At 51.8% G+C, this 25,521-nt stretch overlaps 1 protein-coding gene across 1 annotated transcript in view; it reads right to left on the reverse strand.

Annotated features, from left to right (window-relative positions):
* Nucleotides 1-2,608: 2,608 nt before the first annotated feature.
* Nucleotides 2,609-25,521, reverse strand: part of ADCY1 (adenylate cyclase 1) — a 67,403-nt gene continuing 44,490 nt past the window's right edge. Inside the window, exons 8-20 of the mRNA XM_049788093.1 lie at nucleotides 25,289-25,438; nucleotides 24,301-24,495; nucleotides 24,097-24,194; nucleotides 22,421-22,505; nucleotides 20,612-20,701; nucleotides 19,869-20,119; nucleotides 19,565-19,691; nucleotides 10,828-10,944; nucleotides 10,290-10,436; nucleotides 9,557-9,655; nucleotides 8,478-8,592; nucleotides 7,918-8,042; nucleotides 2,609-6,349 (exon numbers count right to left, since the gene is read on the reverse strand). Coding sequence (XP_049644050.1) covers nucleotides 6,053-6,349; nucleotides 7,918-8,042; nucleotides 8,478-8,592; nucleotides 9,557-9,655; nucleotides 10,290-10,436; nucleotides 10,828-10,944; nucleotides 19,565-19,691; nucleotides 19,869-20,119; nucleotides 20,612-20,701; nucleotides 22,421-22,505; nucleotides 24,097-24,194; nucleotides 24,301-24,495; nucleotides 25,289-25,438 — 1,896 coding nt within the window. The 3' untranslated portion in view covers nucleotides 2,609-6,052. The remainder of the gene's footprint in view (nucleotides 6,350-7,917; nucleotides 8,043-8,477; nucleotides 8,593-9,556; nucleotides 9,656-10,289; nucleotides 10,437-10,827; nucleotides 10,945-19,564; nucleotides 19,692-19,868; nucleotides 20,120-20,611; nucleotides 20,702-22,420; nucleotides 22,506-24,096; nucleotides 24,195-24,300; nucleotides 24,496-25,288; nucleotides 25,439-25,521) is intronic.

A 25,521-nucleotide genomic window follows, 5' to 3' on the forward strand; every position in this document is an offset into this window, starting at 1 on the left:
CACCCAGGTTTTGGGAAGTGCAGGTCAGAACCAGTTTAACATGCCCTCAAGCAGGACCTGGGCGAAGGAAGGCAGCTCATGGATCAGCAGATGAATGAGTCAAAATCTGTTGCAGTTAAGGAACCTGCCCTGCTGGGCACTGCCCACCATCCCCTGCCCATTAGCTCCTGTGGCCCAGGACCTCAGAACCTGTCATAGGGTCTGGGAAGAGGCAGGTACACAGATAAGTGTAGAGAGAGGTTCCAGAATAGAACTGTAAGAGATCCTTTTTTAGGAAGACATGAGTCTTTCTTTCTTTTATCTTCTTTGCTTTCTTTTTCATTCTTTCCTTTTTGTCAGTTTTTCTTTCTTTCCTTCTATTGCCTTTCCTTTTTCTTTATTCTTTCCTATCCCTCTCTTTGTCATTTTCTTTCTTGTCTTCCCTTCCTTTCATTCTTTTTCTTCTTTCCTTTTTCCTTCTTTCCTTATTTTCCTTCTGTTTCCTTATCTTACCCTTTTCTTCTCTTTTTCCTTCTTCCTTCTCTCCCTTTTTCAACTACCTTCCTTTCCTCCTTTTCTTGCCATACCTCCTTTTGCAAATTCTCTTCCTGGATTTTTTTTTGTGAGGTGCAACAGTTGAATGTGTTATCTACTTCCCCACCCATTGAGCCAGGGGCTCTCTCTTGAGAACAAGACCACAGCAGGGCTTGAGAAAGGACAATAGGCCGGTCACCATAGGACACATCAGTGTCTCTCCTGACAGTGTTACTAGAGAAATTAGTCAGGAATATCTTTTTGTTTTGGTTTTGTTTTTGTTTTTGGGCCAAACCCAGCAGTGCTCAGGGGTTACTCCTGGCTGTCTGCTCAGAAATAGCTCCGGGCAGGCACGGGGGACCATATGGGACACGGGGATTCGAACCAACCACCTTTGGTCCTGGATCAGCTGCTTGCAAGGCAAACGCCGCTGTGCTATCTCTCCGGGCTCAGGTAGGAATATCTTTAAATGCCCATAGCAACATGGGTTCTGGGATTAAAATCACCCCCGTATTCAGTCAAGCAATTTTCCCTTTAATTTTGTTAAATAAGTTTCCATAAAGTATAGTGCAAACACTCAGTAGAAAAGTTGCAATTAAGAAATGTACATTCACATTGACTATTTCAGTCCGTTCATTTTTTTTAAAAATAAAAGTAGGACAAGTTGTTTCATTCCGTGCCTCAGTTTAACAACCTTGGAAGACTGGAAGATTCACCACAGTGTTCAGTTGACATAAAAATAGACCCGTATCAAGCATGACAAATCTATAAAGTTGCCCAGTGACACTGAAACTGTTGTCATTCGGACACTGTCCCATGGCCATGCCCAGACACACAGCCTCCGTAAACACTACTGGCGGGGGGTCACCTGTGTCCACCACCTCTGCATTCCAAGGAGGGGCCCAGAAAAGGCGAGTGGAGCATTGAGGGCTCGGGGGTTTATAGTAGTGAACCAAGAAAAGCCAAGGACAACCTTAGGCTTGCCGTGACTGAGAAGAGAATCTGCCACTAAGAGATGTTCATACCTTGACATTTTCACTTGTGCAAATCGACGTGCAAGTGTGTGAGGCTAGGCGGGGGAAGAATAGAATGCAGAGGTTGGGATGCTACATGGTGTGGGAGGGCTGTGTAGACCCAGAATCCAGGCACCCTGCAGACTCACAACTAGCCAGCAGATGGACCCACTTTGTACACACCACATGCTTTCAAGACCAACCTAAGGTTGACACAATTAAGATTTCATGGTGGAAGATTCTGGATACAGGGTGGAGGCTTGGGGGATGCTCAGGGGCCACATGGGTAGGAGAGCGACTTGCCACCTCTCCAAAGTTGACATTGGCTGTGCAAGGGCCGCTCAGGCCTGTCAGGGCTCCCTGCATGGCTGTGTCCTCCTGAGATTGTGCTTTGGGTCCAGGGCCCGGGATTCTGAAGGGGTTGCTGGTGGGAGTCTGGAAATAGCTCCTGACCATGGGTGGGTAGCTGCCCACTGGGCCATGGGTCTCAGAACACATAAACCATCCACTCACATCCGCACTGCTCCTGTGTGCATGCATGGGACAGCCTTGATTACAATAGCAATTCCCAGTTGGTGAGTCACGATGCAAACCAGACCCACAGACACACTGCAGCAGGTAGAGGCTGCCTCAAAGCTTGTGGCTATCAGGATCTTGCCATCGCTGCCATTCCTGTTTGCCTCCTACTTACTTCTGGTCAGACCTCCTGTTATTCTATCCTACTCTAGACAGTAACAGGACAATGGCATTCAATGGTTCCATAAGACCACCAGAGAAGAAATTGCAAATTTGACCCTCCAGTTGTCGGCTCTAAGGCTTGGGAGCGGGGCTACTGCCCAGTAAAGATGTGCAAGAAGTGAAGTATATGGATGGGTGGATCTGAGCTCATATGCTGAGAAGGGGTCACTGCCCTCCTGGGAAGAGGCTCATGGGCCCCACTACTCATTGTGTCTTAGAATTCACCTCCAAGACTCATGTACAGACAAACCTGGGACACCCCCGGAAATCCCCAGGGACTTCTTGGAGGCAAGGCCTCCCGAGGTGCCTGTCTCACTGTGCTCACCCCAGCAGAGTCTAAGAAGTCAGGGTCCTCGCTGCTGAGCTGAGCCTGCTGGGAAGTCTAGGAGCTGATCAGAGTAGGAGCTCTGCCTCAGCCTCTGCTCTCATGGGAGCCCTTTCCTCCCACCAAAGGCCTAGGAACTCTCAGACCCAATCCTCAGTCTCCATGGAAACAAAAGCAGCTGGGAGGAACATCCTAGGCTGAGCTGAGCCTTCCTGGGTTAACTTTGACTCACAAACACCAGCCCCCAGACCTCTCCGCCCCTCACACCTGCAGGTTCAGCTGCAGCTGGCCTCAGCCCACCTGGTCCTAATGCAGTGGGGCCACAGTGCCACAGTGAGGGCCACAGAGGTGTTGACGTGGGTTAGGTCGACACTGTTGTTCCAATTCTAACTGGCAGAGACCAGGATAATCCGCTGAGACCCGATTCTAATTGGCAGAGACCTGGATAATTGATTAAGATCAAATTCTAATTGGCTACAGGATAATAGATTGAGATCAAATTCTAAATGGCTGAGACCAGAATAATTGACTGAACCCAATTCTAATCAAGGTCTCAGCCACCTTCCCAGCTCCTTGAAGGTTGGGCAGGGCCCCTGGTTCTGCTACTGGCCTCTGAGCCTCCAACCATAACCCAGTCAATTCTGGATTCTGACTTCAACTCCTCTGGACCTAAGGAGCCAGGAGGCCAAGTGTGAAGACATGTCTTGTTTTCAACACCTCCTTGTTGAGGAATCTGGGCTCCGCAAGAGAAGGGGCATGGCCAGTCAGCTCTGAAAGCAACTGAGGAGGGGGCTGGGCCCAGGCACACTACAGGCCCCCCCTTCCTGGCAGCCTATGGCACCTGGCTGGAGCTGTGCTCAGTTCACCAAGCACTGACAGCATGCAAAGGCACTCGCCCCCTGGAAGGCGCCTAGTTTCATTGGAAGCTGCTCTAAGACGGCAAATGGGTGACAAGGGCAACAGTTTGGTGCACGGGAGGACTTCACCAGTGGGATGGTGCCTGTGATCCTGTGGTTCAATAGATGCCCCCTGGGACCAGCCTGCTGTGCATGTATCCTGGCTTTCTAAGCTACATGTTTGTGACCAGGCTGGTCATGGGCAAAGACCAGCAGTGTCCCCTGATGAGGAAGCAGAAGGACAGGAACAGAGATAGCATGGGGCTAACATGAGCCTGAACTGTGGCAATGCTGACCCTCCTTAGATTGAAATGAGGCATCACCAGCACAGAACCCACACGGCAACACTCTGTGGGATGTCTGAAGGCTGGTGAATGTGGATGTGGCCAGACCAGGGTCAACATATGCCCACAGCCCCACCTCAGCCAGACCAATCACAGACATGACTTATTTCCCCATAATAGTACTGGACAGCCACAGAATGGCCACAAGAGTCACAGTCTACTATATGGCATGGCAAGGGGATGGCAGGAAGGGCAAGTGGCCCTGAGAGGATGGAATCCCCCTCCCCCAGGACACAGCCAAGTCTGGGCAAACGTACTGCCTGGCATAGCCCTGCATTTCCAGGCAACTTTGGGGACAGAGTTATTGCTTCTAGTCGTACAAGGCGCCTGCCAAGCCTGCTGGCTTTGTGGGTCTGAGAGACACGGGCAGGCTCCAGGCTGGGGCTGGATGTGTATGTTGGTGGTGGGGACACACAGGGCAAATCACGCACCACAGGATGGGCCTGCCAGATGCGGGGCTCATGGAAGGGTCTGGAAGTTTGGGGCTGCATTCTAGTCTACTGAGCATGGCTGTCAGAGAGGCATGCAGGGTCCCCGGGGGGAAGAGGGGGGGGGGACGAGGGGTCATTCCAAAGATCCAAGCATCATCAAGCAGGGAGTGTGAGGCGGAGAAACATCACGTGCATGGAGAGCAGGCGTCATTCAGTGGAGGGAGCCAGGGAGGCAAGGGGGGCCAGGCAGCCCCCGACCCACCATGACACTATGTACAGAGCGTCTGGGCGGTTGGAGACCCCTGCCCAAAGGGCTGAAACGTGAGTCCAGGACCACCGTACAAGAGTAGAAATAAGTAAGGCTTATCACGCAGGGAAAGGACATTGTTCCCCGAGCCCCACAGAGCGCGATTATGGCTGAAGGCGGCTGAAGGCGCCCAGGACAAGGCGGGCTCGGAGCTGCTGATGATGGCGGAGACGGTGCTCGGCAGAGACCCCACGGCTCGAACAGTCGCATGCCGATGGCTTCCCGCAGCCATGGCGGGGGCCAGGCCCGGGTGGCTGTAGATCTGAGGTATGGTTCAGGCTGGCTTTCCTACAGGGCAGCGAGGTCAGACGAATGAGGCCTTGGCTCCGGGATCTGTGTCTCACATGGGGCTTTCCTGCCCTTCCGTAGCCCTTGGCCACTCGTCCTGCTGCCCCCGGCATGGGCACCTCTCCCCAGCGCTGGGCTCTGGGATGTACAGATTCCCAGTGGGGAGGGGCATTGTCCTGTCCCATCCTGTCCCGTGCCCAGCCCCAAGAAACAGACAAGCAAAGGCAAGCCTGGGGAGACTCAGTTTCCCCTGCATCTTTACCCACTGTGATGGAATGGCAGGCCCAGCTGCAGGGCTGTGTCCAAGAAAAGATGCCTTACCCTACCCTACCCTGCTTCATGGCCTCTGTCCCTGTACCTCAAGGGGTAATGAACACTCTGCAGTCCAGGGTGCCTGTGACAGAAGTTCTAAAGGGGCAACACAGTGGGTGTGACACTCCTGGAGAGAAATTGCTGGGGACACCTCACAGGGCACCCTCTGAAAGTGCTTAAAGATCAGAAGGGGCCTCTGGGGACCCCAAAGGGCGGCTGGGCCTCTGGGCCTTGCACTGGCTTGCCTGGCTCAAATTTCCCCGAGGGAGAAACAGTGCCCCACATGGCCTATCCCTGTCCACATTCCCATGGCCCTGGGAAACCCTGACACCACCTCTGGATCTCTGATACTGGGGTCCCCAGGACACATACAGCCCCGAAGGGCAGCTTCCACCCAATGCCCAGCACTTAGGCTTGGGAACAGGCACTCTAGGCACCGGCCCAAAGCCAGAGCATGAGACAGCTGCCAGTATTGTCTGGGAGGGAAGGGCCAGAAGCTCCAAGGAGTAGTTGGCATCAGGCAGGCAGCGAGAGAGCCTGTGGACAGGGCCCATCCAGCCTGGGGACTTCAGAGACTCCCCCGAGTCTTAGACCTGCTGATAATTAGGAGCAGGGCTTCTGTTGCCAGACTCTGCTCCACCCAGACTGCCCTCCTCGACCCTAGGGGGAGCTGTAGCCTGGTGCTGCCTTGGGCTCTCCCAGAGAAAGCAAGAGCCCCAGGAAGAAAGCCTGGGCGGCTGTGGGACTGGTGCCACCTCCCCCGGGTCACCAGGCTCTCTGCCCCGCACACACCATCCTTGGTCTGGGCTCTGCAGGCAGGGCCTTTCCCTGCAGGAGTGCCCAGTCCCAGGTGCAGCTGTGATCCCTGCAACCAGGTGGTCTGGGCTAAGCCTCCTTCCCCACCACTCCTAGAGGAGGGTGCTGGGCACCCTGCAGAGCCCCCAGGGTGGCCCTGACCATTGGGGCGCCCGGTGGCCGGCCCATGGCCAATCTGCCCCGAAGGCCGGCTCTGCGGTAAGAACAAGGCTTGTGCAACCGGGTCAGGCCCTGGGAGCCACTGCCATCAGCCCTGCCTTCCAAGAAGTAGGTGAGCATCTCGCCCTTGCCCTTGACGCTGACTTTGCCTCGGCACACAAAGCGGTACAGCCCCTGATGCAGTAGCCGGTGGACGTCTTCTGTCACCTGGGCGGGAGAAAGGGTGTCACTCCGTGTCACTCAGCCATCAGGACAGCTCACCCACACAGGGGTGGGGTGGTCTCTGGACAGAAACAGGCACTGGGTCCTATGGCAGGCCAGGCACCCCACTCCTATCCAGAACCCCTATGTGCTCACTACAGCACTGTTCACAATAGCCAGAATCTGGAAACAGCCCAAATGACCAAGGATAGATGAGTGAATAAAGAAACTGTGGTATATCTACACAATGGAATACTACACAGCTATTAGAAAAAAATGAAGTAATAAAATTTGCTGATATATGAATGGACATGGAAAGGATTATGCTGAGTGAAATAAGTCCGAGGGAGAGGGAGAGACAGGATGATTTCGCTTACCTAAAGGATATACAAATTCAACATAGTATGAGAATAATATCCAAAGACAGTGGGAATGGGGATCAGGAGAAATGGTCATTGGTAGGATCACAAAGAGAGGGTAAGGCAGGGAGGGCAGAGAAGGGATCACTGTGACAGTGAGAGTTGGAAACAATCATTCTGCACTAGAACTGGGTGCTAAAAAGGAGACAAAGTGATAGGAATGATACTTGTTCAGTAACAATAGTGCAAACCACAGTATCTAAAAGGATAAAAAGAATTGAGAGAGTAAGAAAAGAAATATGTCTGCCATAGAGGCAGGCAGGGGAGAGGGCAGTGAGGAGAACAGGAAATAAACTGGGACCATGGTGGTGGGAAATAATATGCACTGGTAAAGAGTGTTGGACACTGTATGACTGAAACTCAACGATGAACAACTTTGTATCTGCAACAACTTTGTAACTGAATCACCACGATTCAATTAAAATTTATTTGTTAAAAAGAACAAGAATGGGGTGATGAAAGGATGTAAAGTGACAGGCATAATACTCTTTCAGTAACAGTACTGCAAACCACAATATATCAAAGGAAAATAATGGAGGGAGGAGGAGGAGGAAGAGGGAGAGAGAGGGGGAGAGGGAGGAAAGGGGAGAGAGAGAGAGAGAGAGAGAGAGAGAGAGAGAGAGAGAGAGGGGGGGGGGTGTCTCTTACAGAGGCAGAGGGGACAGGAGGAAAACTGGAGACAGCAGTGGCAGAAAGTGAGCACTGGTGAGGAGATGACATGGGACATGCTGTGACCGAAACTCCACCCCACACAGAGGGACCAGCCTTAAGGGGGATCAGCAGGGCCCTGATAGCGTCAGCTAGCATGTCAGGACAAAAGTTTCTCAGTCCCAGTTCTGCCCTCTAAGCCCCCAGCTCCTGCTCGAGACAGAAGTGTCACCCTGAGAATTCGTCTCGGGGCTTCAGTCAGTGGCTGAAGAGGGAGAATAAACACCCAGTGACTGCAGCAAGAAATGATGTGGGCATCAGGGCAGGGGCAGAATCTCCTCTGCTTAGGGCTGCTCAAGTGACTAGGGCCAGCCCACACTGACCGCCCTCACTGTCACTCGGACTCAGCAGAGCCAGAGCCATGACATCCAGCTCCAGGTTGCATCCTCTGCCAAGTCACCCCCTGCAGAGTGAATGCCTGAGACTTGGGGAATCAAGCACACTGACCTGGATTCTGCCCTGGACCCCGGTGCTGTCCATTCGACTGGCCACATTGACCGTGTTCCCCCAGATATCGTACTGGGGTCTCCGTGCACCGATCACTCCGGCTACCACAGGGCCCACATTGATGCCTGAAAAAAATATACAATATGTTGGAGGTGGGGGACAGCTGCATGCAGGGGACAGCAGGGAAGTGTCTTGGTGTCCTGGGGAGGAGCCAGGCTTCAGAGTTATCCAATACAGCCCTTCCCAGAGGGGACAGCCAGGCACAAGAAAGGAGAAACAGGCCCGGCCAGCTTCTCTCCAGCCTCAGTGCAGAGCCCCTGGCCTCTGTATCTCCCAGCATGCTCAGGGGCCAACAGGCCCAGTACATTCCTGAAGGGCAGTTTCGGGGGCACTGAAAGGCAAGCAGAGCCCCTCCTTCAGCTCACAGGCTGAGCAGTACCTACAACTCTCTCCCACTTCCAGGATTCCAAAGGTGCTTCTGGGAAAGTGCCTCTGCCATATCCCAGATCATCCACCTTCTCCCTCCAACACCAGCTCCATTCCTACACTGGGTCACATACCAACACGTAACACGAAGTCATTGTAGGACTGATAGTTGATTTCATCCAAAACATCAAACATCTCAATGGCAAAATCAGCCAGCGTGCTCAGGTGGGAGGAGATGGACTTCTTCACCTGCAGAGAGAGACCGGCTCATGTATGGTGGGCAGGGGGGTCTGGCACCCGTGGGCACCACTCCAGTTTAACTCTGTGACTACTCAGCAGCCCTTTCCCGGGCTGGCAGGAGACCCCACCCTAGGCCTCCTTCCTCAACAGTTACTATTCTGTGGTGTTTCCTCTTCCTAAAAGAACCTAATTTTTGTCAACAGTGACAACTGCACATTTTTATCTTTTGTTAATAGTGAGGTTTCTAATTTTATTAATATTGAGGTTAATTTTAATATTTTAATTTCATATTGAGATTTCTAATTTTTTTTGCAAGTGAATTTACTAGTTTTCAAAGTACTGCAACTCAGGAAAAAAATGACACCACTTTTTAAGAGTGAGTTTCCAGGAAACTGAGCAGGTAGGAATACAGAATTCCCAACCAAGCCCTCGATCAGTGAGTCCACCCTCTCACTGATGTCCTGAGTGGTTTAGCACATTCAGACATCGGAAATGATGCTAGTAATGGGAAAGGGACTCACCTCATTCCTCCAGCAGAGCCTGAATCTAAGGGAGATGTTTGTCATTATTACATCTAACATCCCACATGAGCTTTAAGAGACACATGGTCTGCTATTGCAGGATTAACAACTATAAATGCCTCATCCACATGATTGGTAATGTTGCTCATCATGATTTTTACTCTTGGATCTACCAAACCTGTTGCCTTTCTGTGGGATACTGTCTGGGAAAGGAGCCACTGAGAAGCAGGCATGTGTGGGCTGATGCTGACTCTGATGCAGAGGATCCTGAGATTCAAACATGGCATCTGCCCAAGACAGAACTGGGATTCAGCCCTTTGGGGCCACTCTCAGCAGTGTTTAGGGATGACTTCTGGATCTGTGTTCAGGAATTTTCCACATGTGAGGCAAGCACCCTGCCCACTCTGCCATCTCACCAGCCCTTCAGTGGAACAGCCTTGGACATTACTCACGGTGACGTTAGTTGTGGGCGCCAGCCCAACCGCGGCCATATAGGTGCTGCCGATGGTCTTGATCTTCTCCAGGTCCTTATAGAAATCTTTGTCCATGAGCTTCGTTTGAAACACAAACACTTTTTAGTGTTACAAGCCCTTTCCACCTCGTCAAGCGAAATGCTGCCACTGGGTGAATGAGCGGGTTCAAGGAAACAGTGTAACCTGCTGGAAGTGTCACCTGCTGACTAAACCATGTCTGAACAGAGAAATAGGGACCCAGTAGTGTAAGCAAAGGCAGGTGTTGATGCAGAACAAACCTGGACACCAGGCAGCTCTGCTCACCAGCAAGGACCTCCCATCATCCAAGAGAGGGAGATCCACAGCAGATGGTCAGCACACACCAGCCTGCCCTCTAGTGCGTCCACCCAGGGCTGGATTCACAAAGCAGAGGAATAGGGCTTTCGTTCAGCTTCCAGGACCTATAACTATCCTAACATCCCTTTTCCAGGACTCACAATTATCCTGACATCTTTCCCAGACCCACTGGGTCCCCTGACATTTCTCTCCCATGCTCAACCATCACCCTTCTTCCCAGGCTGCCAGGTCTGTCTGGTCCACTGTGAGGTGACAGGTGGCCAGGCAGCACCCAGGACAGAGGGAAAGGTAGCCAGGCCTGAAACTGGGATGCACCCTATCATGGTGCAGCTTACAGTGACCCTGGCCCTGACCCAAGACACACCCCTGGCCTCACCTCGTCGAAGTCTGCGATGATCTCATTGAGCAGCCGCAGACATTCCACCCCCATGTTGTTGCCATCCAGCTCAATGTAGAAGTCATTGAAGTTGGGGATGGAGGCAAACATGACGCCCACCTGTGCATAAGACTGGTAGTACAGATCCTGGAGGGAAGGGACAGATAGGTAAGCCTCCAGGCCCTGGGCCAGACCCAGCCTTGCTATGTGGCTGGAAACTTCAAGAAGCCCCACCAGAAGCATGGGGACCCAAATGATGGGCTCCATGTTGGTCTAAGACTTGCAAGTTTTATTGGACCCACAGGAGGCAGGAAAACAAGGCACTGAGGAAGCTGACCTGGGAACCCCTTCTCCTGTCTGTGAAGATGGGGCTGCTCCTCCCTCTGTAGGGCCCAAAGGGGAGGACTGACACTCTCCAGGGCCCCCAATCCTGGAGACTCATAGAGCCCTGGGGTGATGGGCAACCTGCTCAGCCCCTGAGGAGTGGGAACAGCATAGGCAGTATGACCAGGGAGGTAAGACCAGGGCTGGGCCTCACCATGTTCCGTGGATTGGACATGAGGAAATGCTGGGCCACATGGGCTGGCAGGAGATTGAAGAGGATCCGCTTGTTGTCCAGCTTCACCCGCTCCATGTCGTCTCGCTCCTCTTGGGCCTGCAGGTTAGCCCTGTCAGCATGTAAGCTGCCGCCAGCTTTTCTCCACAGTGCCCATCTCACACACACACGCACACACACACACACACACACACATACACACACGCATGCACTCACATACATGCACACTGGCACATGAGCATACACGCTTGCACACACACATGTACACTCTCATATATGCAAACACTCATATTCACATTGATACACATGCACACACATTCACACAGACACACACGGACCATGATCACCATCCACAAAAGGTAGGAGAGGACTCTGCTCATGAGCTGTGTTACCATCCCTGTGACACATGAGCCCAACTCTGCCCCAGCAGGATTCTGTCCCCTTGATCCAGCCCAATCCCTCACCCCGTGTAGAACCTGAGTCATCCTTCATCCCTGGGCCTTAATCCACCACCAGCCTGTGCTGTGCTTGAGGATGAGCCCACCCATCTCCCACCACCACGACCATCACCCCCATCTCCCACCCAACTCTTGTCCATCTCCCACCATCACCCCATCATCTCCCATCCATCTCCCTCCCATCACCATCCCATCACCCCATCTCTCACCATTCATTCCCCTTCTTCCATGCATCACCCACCCATCATCCCTATCTCCCACCCAACTTTCACCTATCTCCCAACATCACCCACCATCTCCCATTCATCACCCACCCATCACGCCCATCTCCCACTCATCACCAACCATTGACCCCTATCTCCCACCATCATTCCCATCTCCCACCCAAATCCCAACCATCTCCCACCATCACCCCCTCTTCTACCATCATCCTACCTCCCACCCATCACTTATTCATCCCCCACCCATCTTCCACCCATCTCGGACCACCAACCCATCTCCCACCATCACCCCCATCTCCCACCATCACCCCCTCTTCTACCATCATCCCACCTCCCACCCATAACTTATTCATCTCCCACCCATCTTCCACCCATCTCGGACCACCAACCCATCTCCCACCATCACCCCCATCTCTCACCATCACTCCCATCTTTCACCCATCTCCCATCCAACTCACACCCATCTCCCACCATTACGCCCTATAGCACAATCACCTCAACCCTAAGAACTCTCCCACCCACAACAGAATCTTCCTCTACTAATCTTGAACGAATCTTTTCCTTAGCACACCCCTCTTCCAAGCATCCAACAAAACTCCCAGGTGCATCCATGGTCTATACCAGGGAGGTGATTCTCTACCCTCCCCCACCATGCATGATACATAATATGCAGAGAGGACCTGCAGGGTTCTGGACATATGTACGAGCTACCACCACCTTGGTGAGCTGAAACTTGACAGACAGACCAGAGGCTACACCTCCATTTCCAGAGTCTGGCTCTAGTCATGCCCTAGGGAGTACTTGATGAAGGTAGCTGCATCCTCAGAAACACATACATAGACCAGGGCACGCTGGCCCCTGGCAGCTGTCCTACTCCACAAGTGCCTGAGGTGAGCTGGGCTGGGCAGGTGATTGCCCGAACTTCCCTCTCTGGAGCACAAGCAGAATGTTGCAGGGCGAGGGGAGCAGCGTGAACAGAAGGAGTGTTCCACTGGGTGCTAACTCAGTGCATGGGGCTAAGGCCGGACATCTGGCAGCCTAGCTGGCTGACCTCACCTCGCTCCTGGGCCCTGCAGACACGAATGCAAACAATGTGATGGTGTCGTTGTAGGAGCTGTGAGGGTTCAAGAGATGCCGCTGGCCACAGGCCTACACCAGTGTGTGTGCTCAGAAATGGGTGCACCATGGCCACAGTTGGCCCCTGCCCTTGGCTGCTGGGCCTGGCACAGGGCCTATTCCCCAAGAAAAGCAGTGCCTGCAAGCCAGCATCCTGGGCACCACTGTGAGGCGCTATTGGGCACTAGGCTTGACGCATGCAGCAATCACAAATCGGGGCTTTCACAGAGGTCAGCAGCCTGGCCACTCGAAAGGCATCCTGGACACAACATGCTTGTCTGTCCCTCTCCATGGCATGTCTCCATATACTTTGGGGATCAGAAGCACTGTTCAAATATACCATGGAGCAAAGGAGGATGAATGTTCTGGGACCTTTGGGTGCAATCAAAATAATAGTGACATTTGCACCTTCACCCACATGATGCTAATTTAGAGTATTGATGCAGCCCAATAACAACACTTGGGGAAGCCAAACATTGAAAAAGAGCATTTCCGAGCACAAAAAAATGAGAAAGATCCTAGAATAAAAATTTCAATTTTCCACCACAGAGCCTCCTCTGGAAAATCAACCATGTGGGGTGCAGCCACTCCATGAGAGACTCCTTCTGACTCCTTCCACCATAGGCAGTGGCAGGGAGGCAGGAAAGAAATCAGGGCAAGAGATGCTGTGGCCCCTGAAGAGAGAAGCAAGGACTCTGGACAGACAGTGAGGGTTGTGCTCAAGGCTCAGCAATGGAGCCAAGAAAGAGAAGCCATAATGGGAGGAAGAGAAGATCAGAGCCTATGAAAGCAGGGGACTGCACTGCCTGGCATACAGCAGGTGGGGCATTTGCTTACACACAGCATCTTCCATACTCTCAGAGGATAGGGCATTTTCTTGCAAGCAGCAGAAAGGCATTTTCTTTGCATGCAGTTGACCAGTGTTTGATCCTCAGCATCTTACATGGTTCCCAGCGACTGACAGGAGTGATCCCTAAGTGCAGAGTCGGGAGTCAACCCAGAACATCACCAGGCATGGGTCCTTCACCATAAAAAGATTCGGCTAAGATGGTGTAATAAGCTGTCCAAAGACTCACTCTGATATAACCAAGAAAGATGGATGAGAACAGAGATAAAGACATGGGGACAGGTGTGCACTCAAAGGGTGTCTCCGCATGCCTGGGGTCCTGGTGTGGACACAGTCCATAGGCTATCCACTGGCAGCCCTGAGCACTGCTGGGCCAAGTCACAACCATCAGACCTGAGGGTCTCACCTGGGAGTAGTCCCTGAGCCACCTGAGCCTTGAAGGCTAGTGAGGCCCTTGAAGAACAAACAGAAAACCAACACCAAAACAAAATCTAATGGTTTTGTTTATTAAATAATGACATTTTCTGTTCCTGGTTCAGAAAGAGTTCAGGGGGAAGGTTCTCACTTTGCATGTGACCAGCCCTGGTTCAACACCCCCTGGCACTGGATATGGTCCCCTGAGCACCACCATGAGTGAGCCCTAAGTTCAGAGCCAGAAGTACACTGGCACGTGGCCCCAAAGCAGAAACCAAACATCAAAAAAGTAAGTTCACTGTAAGTTACTCTTTAGGTTAATAATGTTTTCATGAAAGCAATGTAATGTGCAATTTATTTCTGAATAATGGTAGTATATCCCCTTGTAATGAAAAGTCGTGGTTTTAAGTTTAATTCATTTTGATTTATTTAAAATATACTTAGATTTCTGGGCTATCAGTTAGCTCTCTTCTTAAATATTATCTAATTGTTAATCTACTCAGATGCAAAGGTTTCCATTGAAATTGGAATGATAAATGCTCATTTTCTGAACTGTGCTGAAGTTATATTTTTACATTTTTAACAAAAGAATGAAAACTCATTGAAAATATCTTTTTAAGGGGAGATTTCCAATAAATCGGGAAACTCTTTTTAGCATTTATAAGAAAGATACCAGTTTGGGTGGATGTCAGACATTATTCCAGACATGATATAAATATACCATGATATAAATATATCTAGCATCCCTTTACATTTTTTATTTTGAGGGGGATTTGGGATCATACCCAGCAGTGTTCAAAGGTTACTTCTGGCCAAACTCAGGGACCCTATGGGATGCCAGGGATCGAACCAGGGTCAACCGCATGGAAGGCAAATGCTTTCCCGGATGCGCTCCGGTCCTAACATTCCTTTCCAGGGTTCTTTCTATAGCTCAACTTCTTTCCGGAGGAATTCCTGGAATTCCTCACTTGTTCAACTCAGACTTTAGGTATGTGTAATGGGAAGTGACAGGAAGAAATGTTTAATTCTGCAGTGAGGAGTGCTCAGAGCCTACAGTTCTTGTGTCTGGTCAACAGAACAGAACAACATGTAGCCTGATCTGATCCCCTGGCTGCCAGGCACAAGGTGACAACAGGCCAGATACACTACATGATGCCTATAGGGATTCCTGCAAAGTGCCACCAAGTATTGGAGACAGCCGAGCCAACTAGCCACCTCCTGCTCGCCTAGAACTGTGTCCAAGCAATGACACCCCTGCCTTTGTCCCGGACTGACATCGGGCTGGAGTCAAGGCACTGAGCCAGGGAGTCATTCTCCAAACATTAGGAAAGTATGTTTGTTAGTCTCCAGAACACTCCCATGAACAGACTCCCTGATCAATGGCGTCTGTCAGGGCTTCCCAGAAAAGACAATCAATGAGGCACTGGTAGGTGCAGAGGAAGTGACTACTCGAGGAGAGACTGGCCCAGGAAATAGTGGAGGGAAGAAGGAATGCCCTCAAAGCCTCCATAATATAACTTCCGCAAGCAAGGCACCAGTGATATCCCCAGTCTAAATCAACAGTCGGAGGACCAAGACAGAGGGCAAAGTTAAAAGTTCCAGTTCAATAACCGGGAGGATTGTGAATTCCTCCTCCATCACTAGTCTACTGAGGCCTTCAGAAATGGAATGAGCCCTACTGTGAAGAGCAAACAGCTTCACTGAATCCATTGATAAAAGTGCTAATTTTACCTAGAAACACACTTTTTTACATGCCCAAAATAACGCATTATTTGGATTTAAGCACCCCCATGGCCCTGACAAGCAAATACGGAAGCCTGTTACAGATGCCATATTCCAAAACTGCCCTGAGCTTCCTTCTCTGTGTCTAGGGCATATGCATCACCTATTGGGGTCACTGGCTCTGAGAACCTGATTACTCAGAGAGAAGAGCTACCCCAGCATACAGGGAAAGGCCCTCGGCCCCCAGGTTGGGACAATGTCCCGTATAAAGCAAGGGACTGACTGCCCTATGCTGCATCACTTTGGTCATTTCTCCTCACAGAAAATAAGATTCATCATAGGAGGAGCCACAAGTGGCTGCACTGGCAGAGCTCATGGATCAAGCGTGGTTAGATCTATCACAGCCTGCACAGAGGGACAAGACTGGAAATTCAGGGCCTGTGGGGGTGCATGGGCCAGAGACACACAAGAGACAAGAGACACACAAGCCCCAAGAAACCCAGCACCATGGTCAAGAATGTGAACCCTGAGATAGGTAAGAGTGACCCCCATGCCTGGTGATGCAGCTCATGAAGGGGTTGGGGTGCATCTTCCTAACATGATCCACTGACCAGCTTCCTTCCCCTAGAGGCCACAGTTTGAGAAGTGTAGGAGGGTGAGTTAGATGAGGGAGCTGAGATGGAAACAAAGCCCCCCTGCTGGAGTCAAGGCTATGGCCACCCTGGTATTAGGGAATCATTAACCTCCTGCAAGGCCTGAGACACTCTGTCTGCACTGCCACATTACCAACACAGGGCCCATGGGTCAAAGAGCACAAGGTACTTTCCTGGTCTACAGGAAGATGAGGCGACTTTTCTGGTATAAAGGCATGAAAAGTATGTCAGTCCAGGTTCTACGGAGGCCATGCTCCTCCTAACTGACCAGGGAACCTATCAAAGAACAGAGTCAGGACAGAGACTTTCTCAGGGGACAGATCCCTGGAAACCCCTTGGGGGACAAAGTCCAGAGACATTCTTAGAGGGTAGAGTTCAAGGACCCTCAGGGGAACAAAGCCCAGGGACTTTCTATGGGGACAGAACAGGGGCATAATCTGCTACTATACGTGGGAACATCCCAATAGAACTGAAGGCCTGAAAAGTCCCTGTAACTTAAAGAAGAAAAAGGCTCCCCAGGGAAGCCAAGAGGCTGAAGCCTCACTTGCACCCTATGGCCCCCTGCAGCCTCCTGAACCCATATCAGGCCTTGCACGTAACATTGGTCTGTTGTCCTTCCTCAGGCTCCCTGTCAGCATCTGTCTCTAAAAGTTCTGTCAGATGTGAGGCCGATGGCTCAGCCCTCCAAGTCCCAGAGTGGTGACAGAAGCCAAGGCGACCTCAGTTCTACTCAGTGGGATGTTCTGGCCACTGTGGTGACCAGATCACCCTTAAGGAAGGCTGAACCCTGGCTCCGGCCTATGAATGAGCACTGACCAGGCACCTGGACCTTGTGCCCACCCCAGTGGGGCTACCCATGGCATCTGGGAGGACAGGTCTCAAACTGCTGGCATGGGCACTGCAGGCCAGCCACGTGTCCTGAGACCCGGACCCTGGCTCTAGTGCTGCTCTCCTGCCCTCCTGGCCAAGTGACCCCTGGAGCCTATATGGTGCCCACTCAGTTGGCCCGGCACTGCTCAGCTCTCAACTGGTCCCAACACTGCCTACAGTCACCTCATCTTACTCCAGCATGCCTTCGGCTCTCTGCCTCATGTTAAGACCAATATCCCTAGATTTGGGGGCCAACAGTGGTCAGGCTCATCCAGTCATTTCCAGTATGCTCTCCTAGAGGCCCCCTGACCAGCGAAAGTCCCCACATGGTGCCCCATATTCTCCACTGACCCTCAACCTAGGGTTTCCATGGCCTCTGTCAGGCACTTCACAGGCAGGAAGCAGCATCGAGCAATGCTGGCTCAGAATTGTAGGGGTGACCCTGGAGGATGTCCAGACTCCAAAGCCCTGGACAGTGCCCAGGACAAGTCCGATTATTTAAGTCCTGCACCAAAGATCTGAGGCCTGGTGTCAGTTCCCAGTTCCACCAGTGGATCCAAGATTGGGCAGCAAGAACAGCTCAGCACTGCCCACACAGTGGCTAGCAGTTCTGACTAGAGCTAGGCTCAGGCAGTTCGGAGCTGGGCCGGGCTGCCGGGGTGCTCATGGAGGTTAAAAGAGTCCGGGTTGTAAAGATGCATCCACACACGGCTCTGCAGATGGCTCGGCTGTGGGCCCTTCTTCATGGCAAGGAGTCTGGCACCCCCGCCTGGCCTGGCATCTGGACTCCAGATTCCAAAATCTAGGGCCTGAGGATGAGCTATCAGCCAGCTTTGAGCCACCCCAGGGTGTGGTTGCTCAGACCTTTGTTGCCAACATGCAGGTTCCAGATGAAGTGAAGGGCTGGAGAGATAGCACAGTGGGGAAGGCATTTGCTTTGCATGCAGCTGTCCCGTATTCAATTCCCAGCAGCCCTTAAAGTCCCCTGAGCCTGCCAGGAGTGATTCCTGAGTGCAGAGCAAGAAGAAAACCCTGAGCACCATCAGGTATAGCCCAAAAACCAAAAGAAAAGGCCAATGAATGCACAGCAAGTGGGACCAACGGGCTGCTGCAGGGAGAAGCAGCAGCCATGCCACTGGAGATCTGAAGATGGGGGATGTGGGGGTGCTTGAACAGCTCCAACCATATGAAATGCAGCATGGCCCCATGCCACTAGAGATATGAAGATGGGGAATATGGGGGTACTTGAATAGCTCCAACCATATTAAAAATCAGCATGGCCCCATGCGTAGGAGAGAGGCATGAACTGTGAATTCCAGTAAAGTGAATACAGAGAAAAGAGTTCCCCATCCAGCATGAGCGTTTTATAACACATGTACACATGTACAAACAGGCACACTCGTGTGCACAATGCATGTACACACATGTACATAAATATGCATCCCTTCCCCGCCCAGAACAATAAAGAACTGATCTTCGCTTCTGGAACTAACTCACCTGATCACAGAAACCAGCCTGACCAGCTAGTTTTAACTCAGCTTAGAGACAGCATCTGCTTGTTCTGTCAAGGTGATCCCTGCTCGGTCTCCCCATGTCTCTCCTCTGAGATGTGGGTTACCCCAGGGCTCCTGAGGGAGGGGCTGCTACTCTGGACCCCTGAGGCACTGTAAGGAACCCTGTGAGGTAAGATAGGCCTTCCCAGGGAGTGAGCCAGGTGGACATAGATCACTGGGCAGAGCCTCAGCATATACTGGGAAGGACTGAATGGACCTCGAGTACCCGGCACTGGTCAGGGTTTACTTACTGCTTAGGGGCCACACACGCTGTGTGCTTGCAGTGCTCGCTCCTAGTTCTGTGCTCAGGGGCTCTCTCCTGGGTCTGTGTTCAGGACTCACTCCTAGCTCTGTGCTCAGGTTCACTCCTAGCTCAGAGATTAGGGAACACTCCTGGGTCTGGATTATTCCTGGCTCTATGCTCAGGGCTAACTCCTGACTCTATGCTTAGGGCTCACCCCTAGTAGTTTGGGGGGATTGGACTGTGGCCAGTCATGTACCAGGCAAATTCCCTCCTGGTATACCTATCAGGAATTTAACAAGCATTCCCTGAGATCTGTTAAAAACAAGCTCCCCACCATCCCATAGACCTGTTCAGAAATGTGTGTGTGTGTTTGTGTGTGTGTGACACTGAGCATTCTAGGAGCTTGTGGGGCCACATGAGCCCTGCTCAGCACTGCAAGCACTTTCAAGGACAGACCTCAGTGAGTCTGACAGGGTAGTGGATACCGAATGTCCCAACATCCTGCATGGTCCTGCCCCGCTGCTCCCAGCCCAGCAATGTCTGTCCCTCCCCACCGGCCCCCAATGCTCCAGAGATGCCACAGCTACGCCCACCAAAGGAAACAAAAAGGGCCCAGCTTGCCTGCACGGCCCACAGGTAGTCCAGTCGGAGCCTGATGTCCACCTGACGGGCATGCAGGGCCAGGGCACATGAGAACAACAGGATAGCTGCGACAGGCTCATAGCTGTGCCCAGAACTGGGGCCACCACTGCTGAGAGAACAGGGAGAAACTGAGTCAGTGCCCAGCTGGGTGATCTAGTTCAAGACCCAATTCAGACCCTAGATACACATAAAGACCCTAAACCCCAGCACCAACCAGATCCACCTCAAGTGTGCTCACAGGGCCAGTGGGTTCTGGTGGCACGACCCAATCACGGGCACCTACCCCAGGGCCTCTGAGTACTTGTTAAGTTCCAGGACCAAAATGTAGCAGGCTGTGAGCACAGCCAGCAGGGTGATCTTCGGCAAGGAGGGCACTCGCAGGAAGGCTGTGAGGGGCAGAGTGCCCAGCAGGCCACACAGTAGTGCGTGGGGTGCAGACTCGCCAGGCAGGGGCACTAGGGCATGGACACCAGGAGATGAAACCACAAGTGATGCGTTGGGATGGGCACCCCAGGCCCAAGGCAGACAGCACACCTGAGTGGGTAGGGAGGGAGGACTCAGCACCTGGGCATAGCATGGCCACACCTGCTTGGACCACCCACTCCCACAACACACAGCCCACAACCCACTTTCCAATAACCCACTTAGCATAACTCACTTCCCACACGCACTTCCCATAACCCACATTTCAGAAAACCCACTTTCCCATAATCCACAAAAGCAACTCACTTCCCACATCCACAACTCCACAATCTACTTCCCAAAAACCCACAAAACACTTCCCACAACCGAGTTCCACTTCCCATAACCATTTCCCCATCACTCCTCCATCCACCCACTTCTCCATCACTCATTTCCTACTACCACTAGAGTGTCAGAGAGCAAGCAGCTCTTCCCCAGGAGATCTCACTTCTTTCAGACATTTGTGTCCCTTCCACGACCCCTGTGGGCACCCTACCCCACCTCTGACCAACATACCCCTCACTCTGCTCACCATCCCTCCCTACAAGAGTCCAAAATGCTCACCACACAGCCTTGGGCCACCGAGTAGACTAAGACCACTATAAAAATGCACAGGATGGTGCGGATCTGGATTGTCAGGTAGCCTGGAAGACACTAAGCAACACAAAGGATATTTCATCAAAGTTTATTCCCAATTTGATTCACACTCATGAATCAAGTCAGCAATCAGCAAAGGAAGAATTCGAGCTCTGCAGCTACCACCCTCTCACACACTATCCCTCCTTACTGCAGTATATGGTCTCATAGGTATTGAGACAAAACTTGTTCATTTTTTTTAACTTAAATTTCCAAAGGAACAACTATTTGTCCTCTGTCACCACACAGACTTCACTTGGTACTGAAAGGAAACGATATTCATTACCTTGACCCGCTGATGACCTTCCCTCTGACCAGTTATCAGATCCAAGAGAAAGCAGAAACAGGCTGGGCCTGACAACAGGCCTTCCCTACCCAACTCAAACCCTACACACCTGCCCTATGCCTACTCTTCATGGATCTGTATGTGAACATTTCCACACCAATCATGTAGCTCTGCCCTGACATCACCCACCCAGGGAACAGCTCTTTCCTGGACTGTTACCTGGATGCTCCCAAGCATCCTCTCCTCAAAATGCAAGTGCTCAATCCAAGTCCCCACAATTGTCAGCTGGCTTCCAGCCGGTCAGTTTCATGGCTCAGACACTTCTGGGATGACCTCCATGGGCTCAATTAATTTTCTAGAACTGCCTAGAGAAGTCAAGTAGCTCACCAGCTCATTGACTTATTACAAAGGATGTTTGTTTCTCAGGAACAACCAGATCCAAGGACTACTTGGTGAGAACAGGGCAGAGGTAGGGTGAGCATGCCTGCTTCCCCCAACCCCTTGACACAGCCATGCTCCAGATCCTGTGTGTTTATCAGCCTGCATGTGGGCCAGTGGAGTTCACACTCCAGGAGTCATTGCAGGCTGGACCCAGTATTCCTGTGAGGCGGTGAGGGACTACAGCTGGACATCCCAACCCGCCTACTTCTCAGTTGGTCCCACGAGCATCCTGCAAAGCCAACACAGCTGTACCTGAAGCACATCACTTTGATGGGGCTGAGAGGTAGGACCTGTGTGAGAGCAGCAGACATGCTGAAAACACCTCGGTCATCTGGACACCCACACAAGGAGCAGGCAAACTCCCACAGCCACTGGAAGCTTTGAGAAGGACACCAGAATACTAGCAAGAGAGCCCAAGCACGTTCTCTGCAAGAGGGGAAGAGGCCTGTCTAATCGTCTTCTGGCCAAGGTCAAACACCAAGAACAGAAAAGTGTCTCTCAAGTGCTGATGGCTGGTAAAGAGCCATCAAGTTGGAATACGTCTGCTGGGAGTTCTTTTCCTCTGATATTACAAATTTTTTGGTTTGGACTCCACAGCCAGCGATGCTCAAAGGTTAGTTATCCTGGCTCTGCACGCAGGAATCATTTCTGGACATTCTCAGGGTTATTTCTGGCTCTACATTTAGTAATTACTCTTGGAAGTACTCCGTGATTGATTATTCCTGACTGTGCACCCAGGTATCACTTTTGGCGGTGTTCAGGGGACCATATGAGATGCCAGGAATAGAAAGAACTCAAGTTGGCCACATACAAGGCAAGCACCCTGTGCTATCACTTCAGCCCCTATTAGAAGTTCTTAGAGGAGCAGGAAGAAAGAAGTGATCCAGACCAGACCCTGTGCTCTACCTTACTCTACTGAAGATCTGGGTGATGTGTGTCAACTTTGTCCTGAACTCCAGTAGAGAGGCACACCCACGCATGCACCACAGCAGGGACACATATGCACATACCTGGACCCGAGTGACATGTAGGTACAGCACACAGGCCAGCAAGAAGCAGATGCTGAAGACCAGCAGGAGCAGGAGGACCAGATTCCTGCCACAGAGATACGTGTCACTGGGCTGGACAGCCGAAAAGTTCTGTGTGCCTGCACTCGCCCATCTCCGGCCACCAGCCCAGGCCAGGGAAATTACTCACACTGGTTCCCTTTAGGAGTGAGGAGTTCACCCTGTATCCAGCCCCTTCCATCACCTGCCACAGCATCTCTCCTGACAGCAGGAAAGACTGCTATGGGGACACAAGCCAGACTCAGGCTCAGTTTTTCTCCCAGGATTTGTCTAGTAAGAGAATTTTCTCTTTGTTTAGTTTTGTTTTGTTTTGTTTGGGGGGGGGTCACACCCGGCAGTTCTCGGGGGTTTCTCCCAGCTCTCTATGCTCAGAAATCACTCCTTGCAGGTTCAGGGGGGCCATATAGTAGGCCAAGGATTGAACCCAGGTCAGCTGTGTGCAAGGCAAATGCCCTACCTACTGTGTTCACGTTCCAGCCTAAGGAAGATAATTTTCTAGAAAAGCTCCATCTCCCCAAAGAGCTGCCTGGTGTCTGGGTGTGGGACGCCTCCGCTGCATTCTTGTTGCTCACAGGACATGAGTCTGATTGAAGGGGAGGCAACCTCAGCACTCTGCCCATAGATAGATACACTGTGACCCGGACCAGTGAACGTTGCCAAAGTCACTCCATTCTCTTCTCATTTCCACAGTTCAAAAACACAGCCCAAACCTAGTGTGTCCACTTGGGGGCACTGTTGCTTTCTGCCCTTGGAAGCTACAGTAAGTCACAGGCAGATGGACGTGGAGGACACAGGGTGGAATTACTCTGAACACTGACTTAGGAACTGTCCGGTCCACATGGGTTGCCAACAAGAAGGAGTCATGAGGACTGGCTCATAGCTCACGTATTCTGACATTTTCAGGATGACTGGGAAATGATCTCTGATGGGAAACCTGTGATCCCTGAGGCTTGGGGAAGGAGGAAATGGTGACTGGCTCGGCCCTTTGGTGAAATAATATGAACATGTCTAAAATACTAGGAACTGAACTTGGAGAGGACTCAGAAATTCCACTTCCTGGACTCTTTGGGCCTCATAAACACTGTCAGAAAAGCTACTACTACTGTGTTCATTACAGCTTCATTCACAAGAAGATCCAGAAGCAGCCTCAATGTCAAATAATAGGCAGATTAAAAAGGCCACTTTCCATATATGGGATACTATTGGTGAAGAGAAGAGGAGGGGAGAAGAGAGGAAGGGAGGAAAGAAGGGAATGGGAAGGGAGGGGAAGAAAAAGGAAGGGAAGGGAAGATGCAATTTGCTGCCATGAATGGAAAGGGAAGATGCAATTTGCTGCCATGAATGGAACAATTGCTCCAACCACACAGCCCTAGATGTCCACGGGTGTCACACTGGGTGAAGCCCACAGAAAGGAGAGGGGCGGACAGAACTATAGGGGCACATATAAGGCAGTCCCAGAGGGGTGTCAGTGGGGTAAACCAGCAGAACCAGTCACAAGCTAAGTCTGGGCATAGATAGGAAGGAGTGGAGGAAGGAAGAGCATGAGGGGGAAGAAAGTGGGGTAGATCACTGTTCCCAGAAAACGCTCCCAGGGCAGCATATCACGTGACGTCACTTACGGTGGGATGACGAGAAGATAGATGAGACCAAACAGCACAGCCAGGGCCAGGGCCAGGGCCACGGCACAGGTGAAGTACTCGTCCTGGAGCTGGTGGTACTGGGACACAGAGTGTGAGTCAGGACGCCAGGTCCACAGACACACAGAGGCCACCAGACACCAGAGATGCCCAAGGCAGGGGAGCACACTGTGGCCTGTCACCCACCTTTCGCTCCCGCTCTGCCTGCTTATACTTGAGGGTTAGGAAGTCCAAATCGGCCATCTCTAGCTCTGTCTGGCGGGCTTCCAGGAGGCGGCTGATGTACCGGTTGACACGACTGCCCGGGCTGGTGTAGACAACGTTCGTGCAGAAGGAAGAGCGGTTCCTGAGCTTCTCCGAGGCTGTTCGCAGCGCTCTCCTCTGCCGCCACCATGAGAAAGAAATAGGGTCAGGGCCAGAGCCATAGGACTCTGTGGGAAGGGTGCTGGTCATGCACACCGGTGACCCCGGTTCCATCTCCAGCATTGCACGTGGTCCCCTGAGAACTGCCAGGAATGATTCCTGTATGCAGAACCAAGAGTAAGCCCTGAGCACAAAATCAAGAGTGAGCCCCGAGTACTGCTGAAATAATCCTTGAGCACAGAGCCAGGAATGAAGCCTGAGCACAGAGCCAGGAGCAACCCCTCCTGTGCAGAGACTCAGCTCCTACACAGTCCATCTAGCACCTATCCTCAGGCCAGACAAAGGTTGACTTTTGGTTCACTGTGAATTTTTCTAAGTAAAAATTGATTTTTCAATGGCACTGCTCTGCCTTTTACCTACCCCAATGGTGAGCTTTGGGACAGTGACACAGAGTGTCCCAAAATAGCTGCCCTGGGGCTGGGCTGGGTTAAGCACAGCCATGAGGAAGGAAAAAAGAATGAGGTATGGAATTAGGGGGTGGGTTTCAGCTCTGAACAGGGCAAGTCACCTGAAAACTCCCCTAGGGCCAGAATCTTAGCATGTGTACTAACACATACACACACACAAACTTTCACACTGAAATGCCCTGTAGGGTTGCCAAGAAAGAGTGAAGCATGATGTCTGGACAGACAGTGCAATGAAGGCAGGCTAGGTAAGCAAAATAGAAAGGAAGTCGGGCAGCACCTTCCAGTGGAACACTGCGGTGAGGGCTGATTCGCCGCCGCCCCCCCACCCCCCCCAGCATCCCTACCTTGTCGTCCTCACAGGTGACGCTGGAAAAGGGGATCTCGGCCTTGAACATCTTTCGGCAGTGCATGAGCTGTACCAGCAGGTAACACACGGTCTTGAACTTCATCCTCTTGGCCGGCTTGATGTCAGAGAGGATCAGCCCTGGGAATATCTGCCCGGGACAGGGATAGCTATGAGTGGGACACACGTGCTCGTGCTGGTCAGGGCCAGGCACAGGACAGGAACTAGCAGTTC

The sequence above is a fragment of the Suncus etruscus genome, chromosome 15 (genome assembly GCF_024139225.1).
Source record: "Suncus etruscus isolate mSunEtr1 chromosome 15, mSunEtr1.pri.cur, whole genome shotgun sequence".
NCBI classification, from domain to species: domain Eukaryota; kingdom Metazoa; phylum Chordata; class Mammalia; order Eulipotyphla; family Soricidae; genus Suncus; species Suncus etruscus.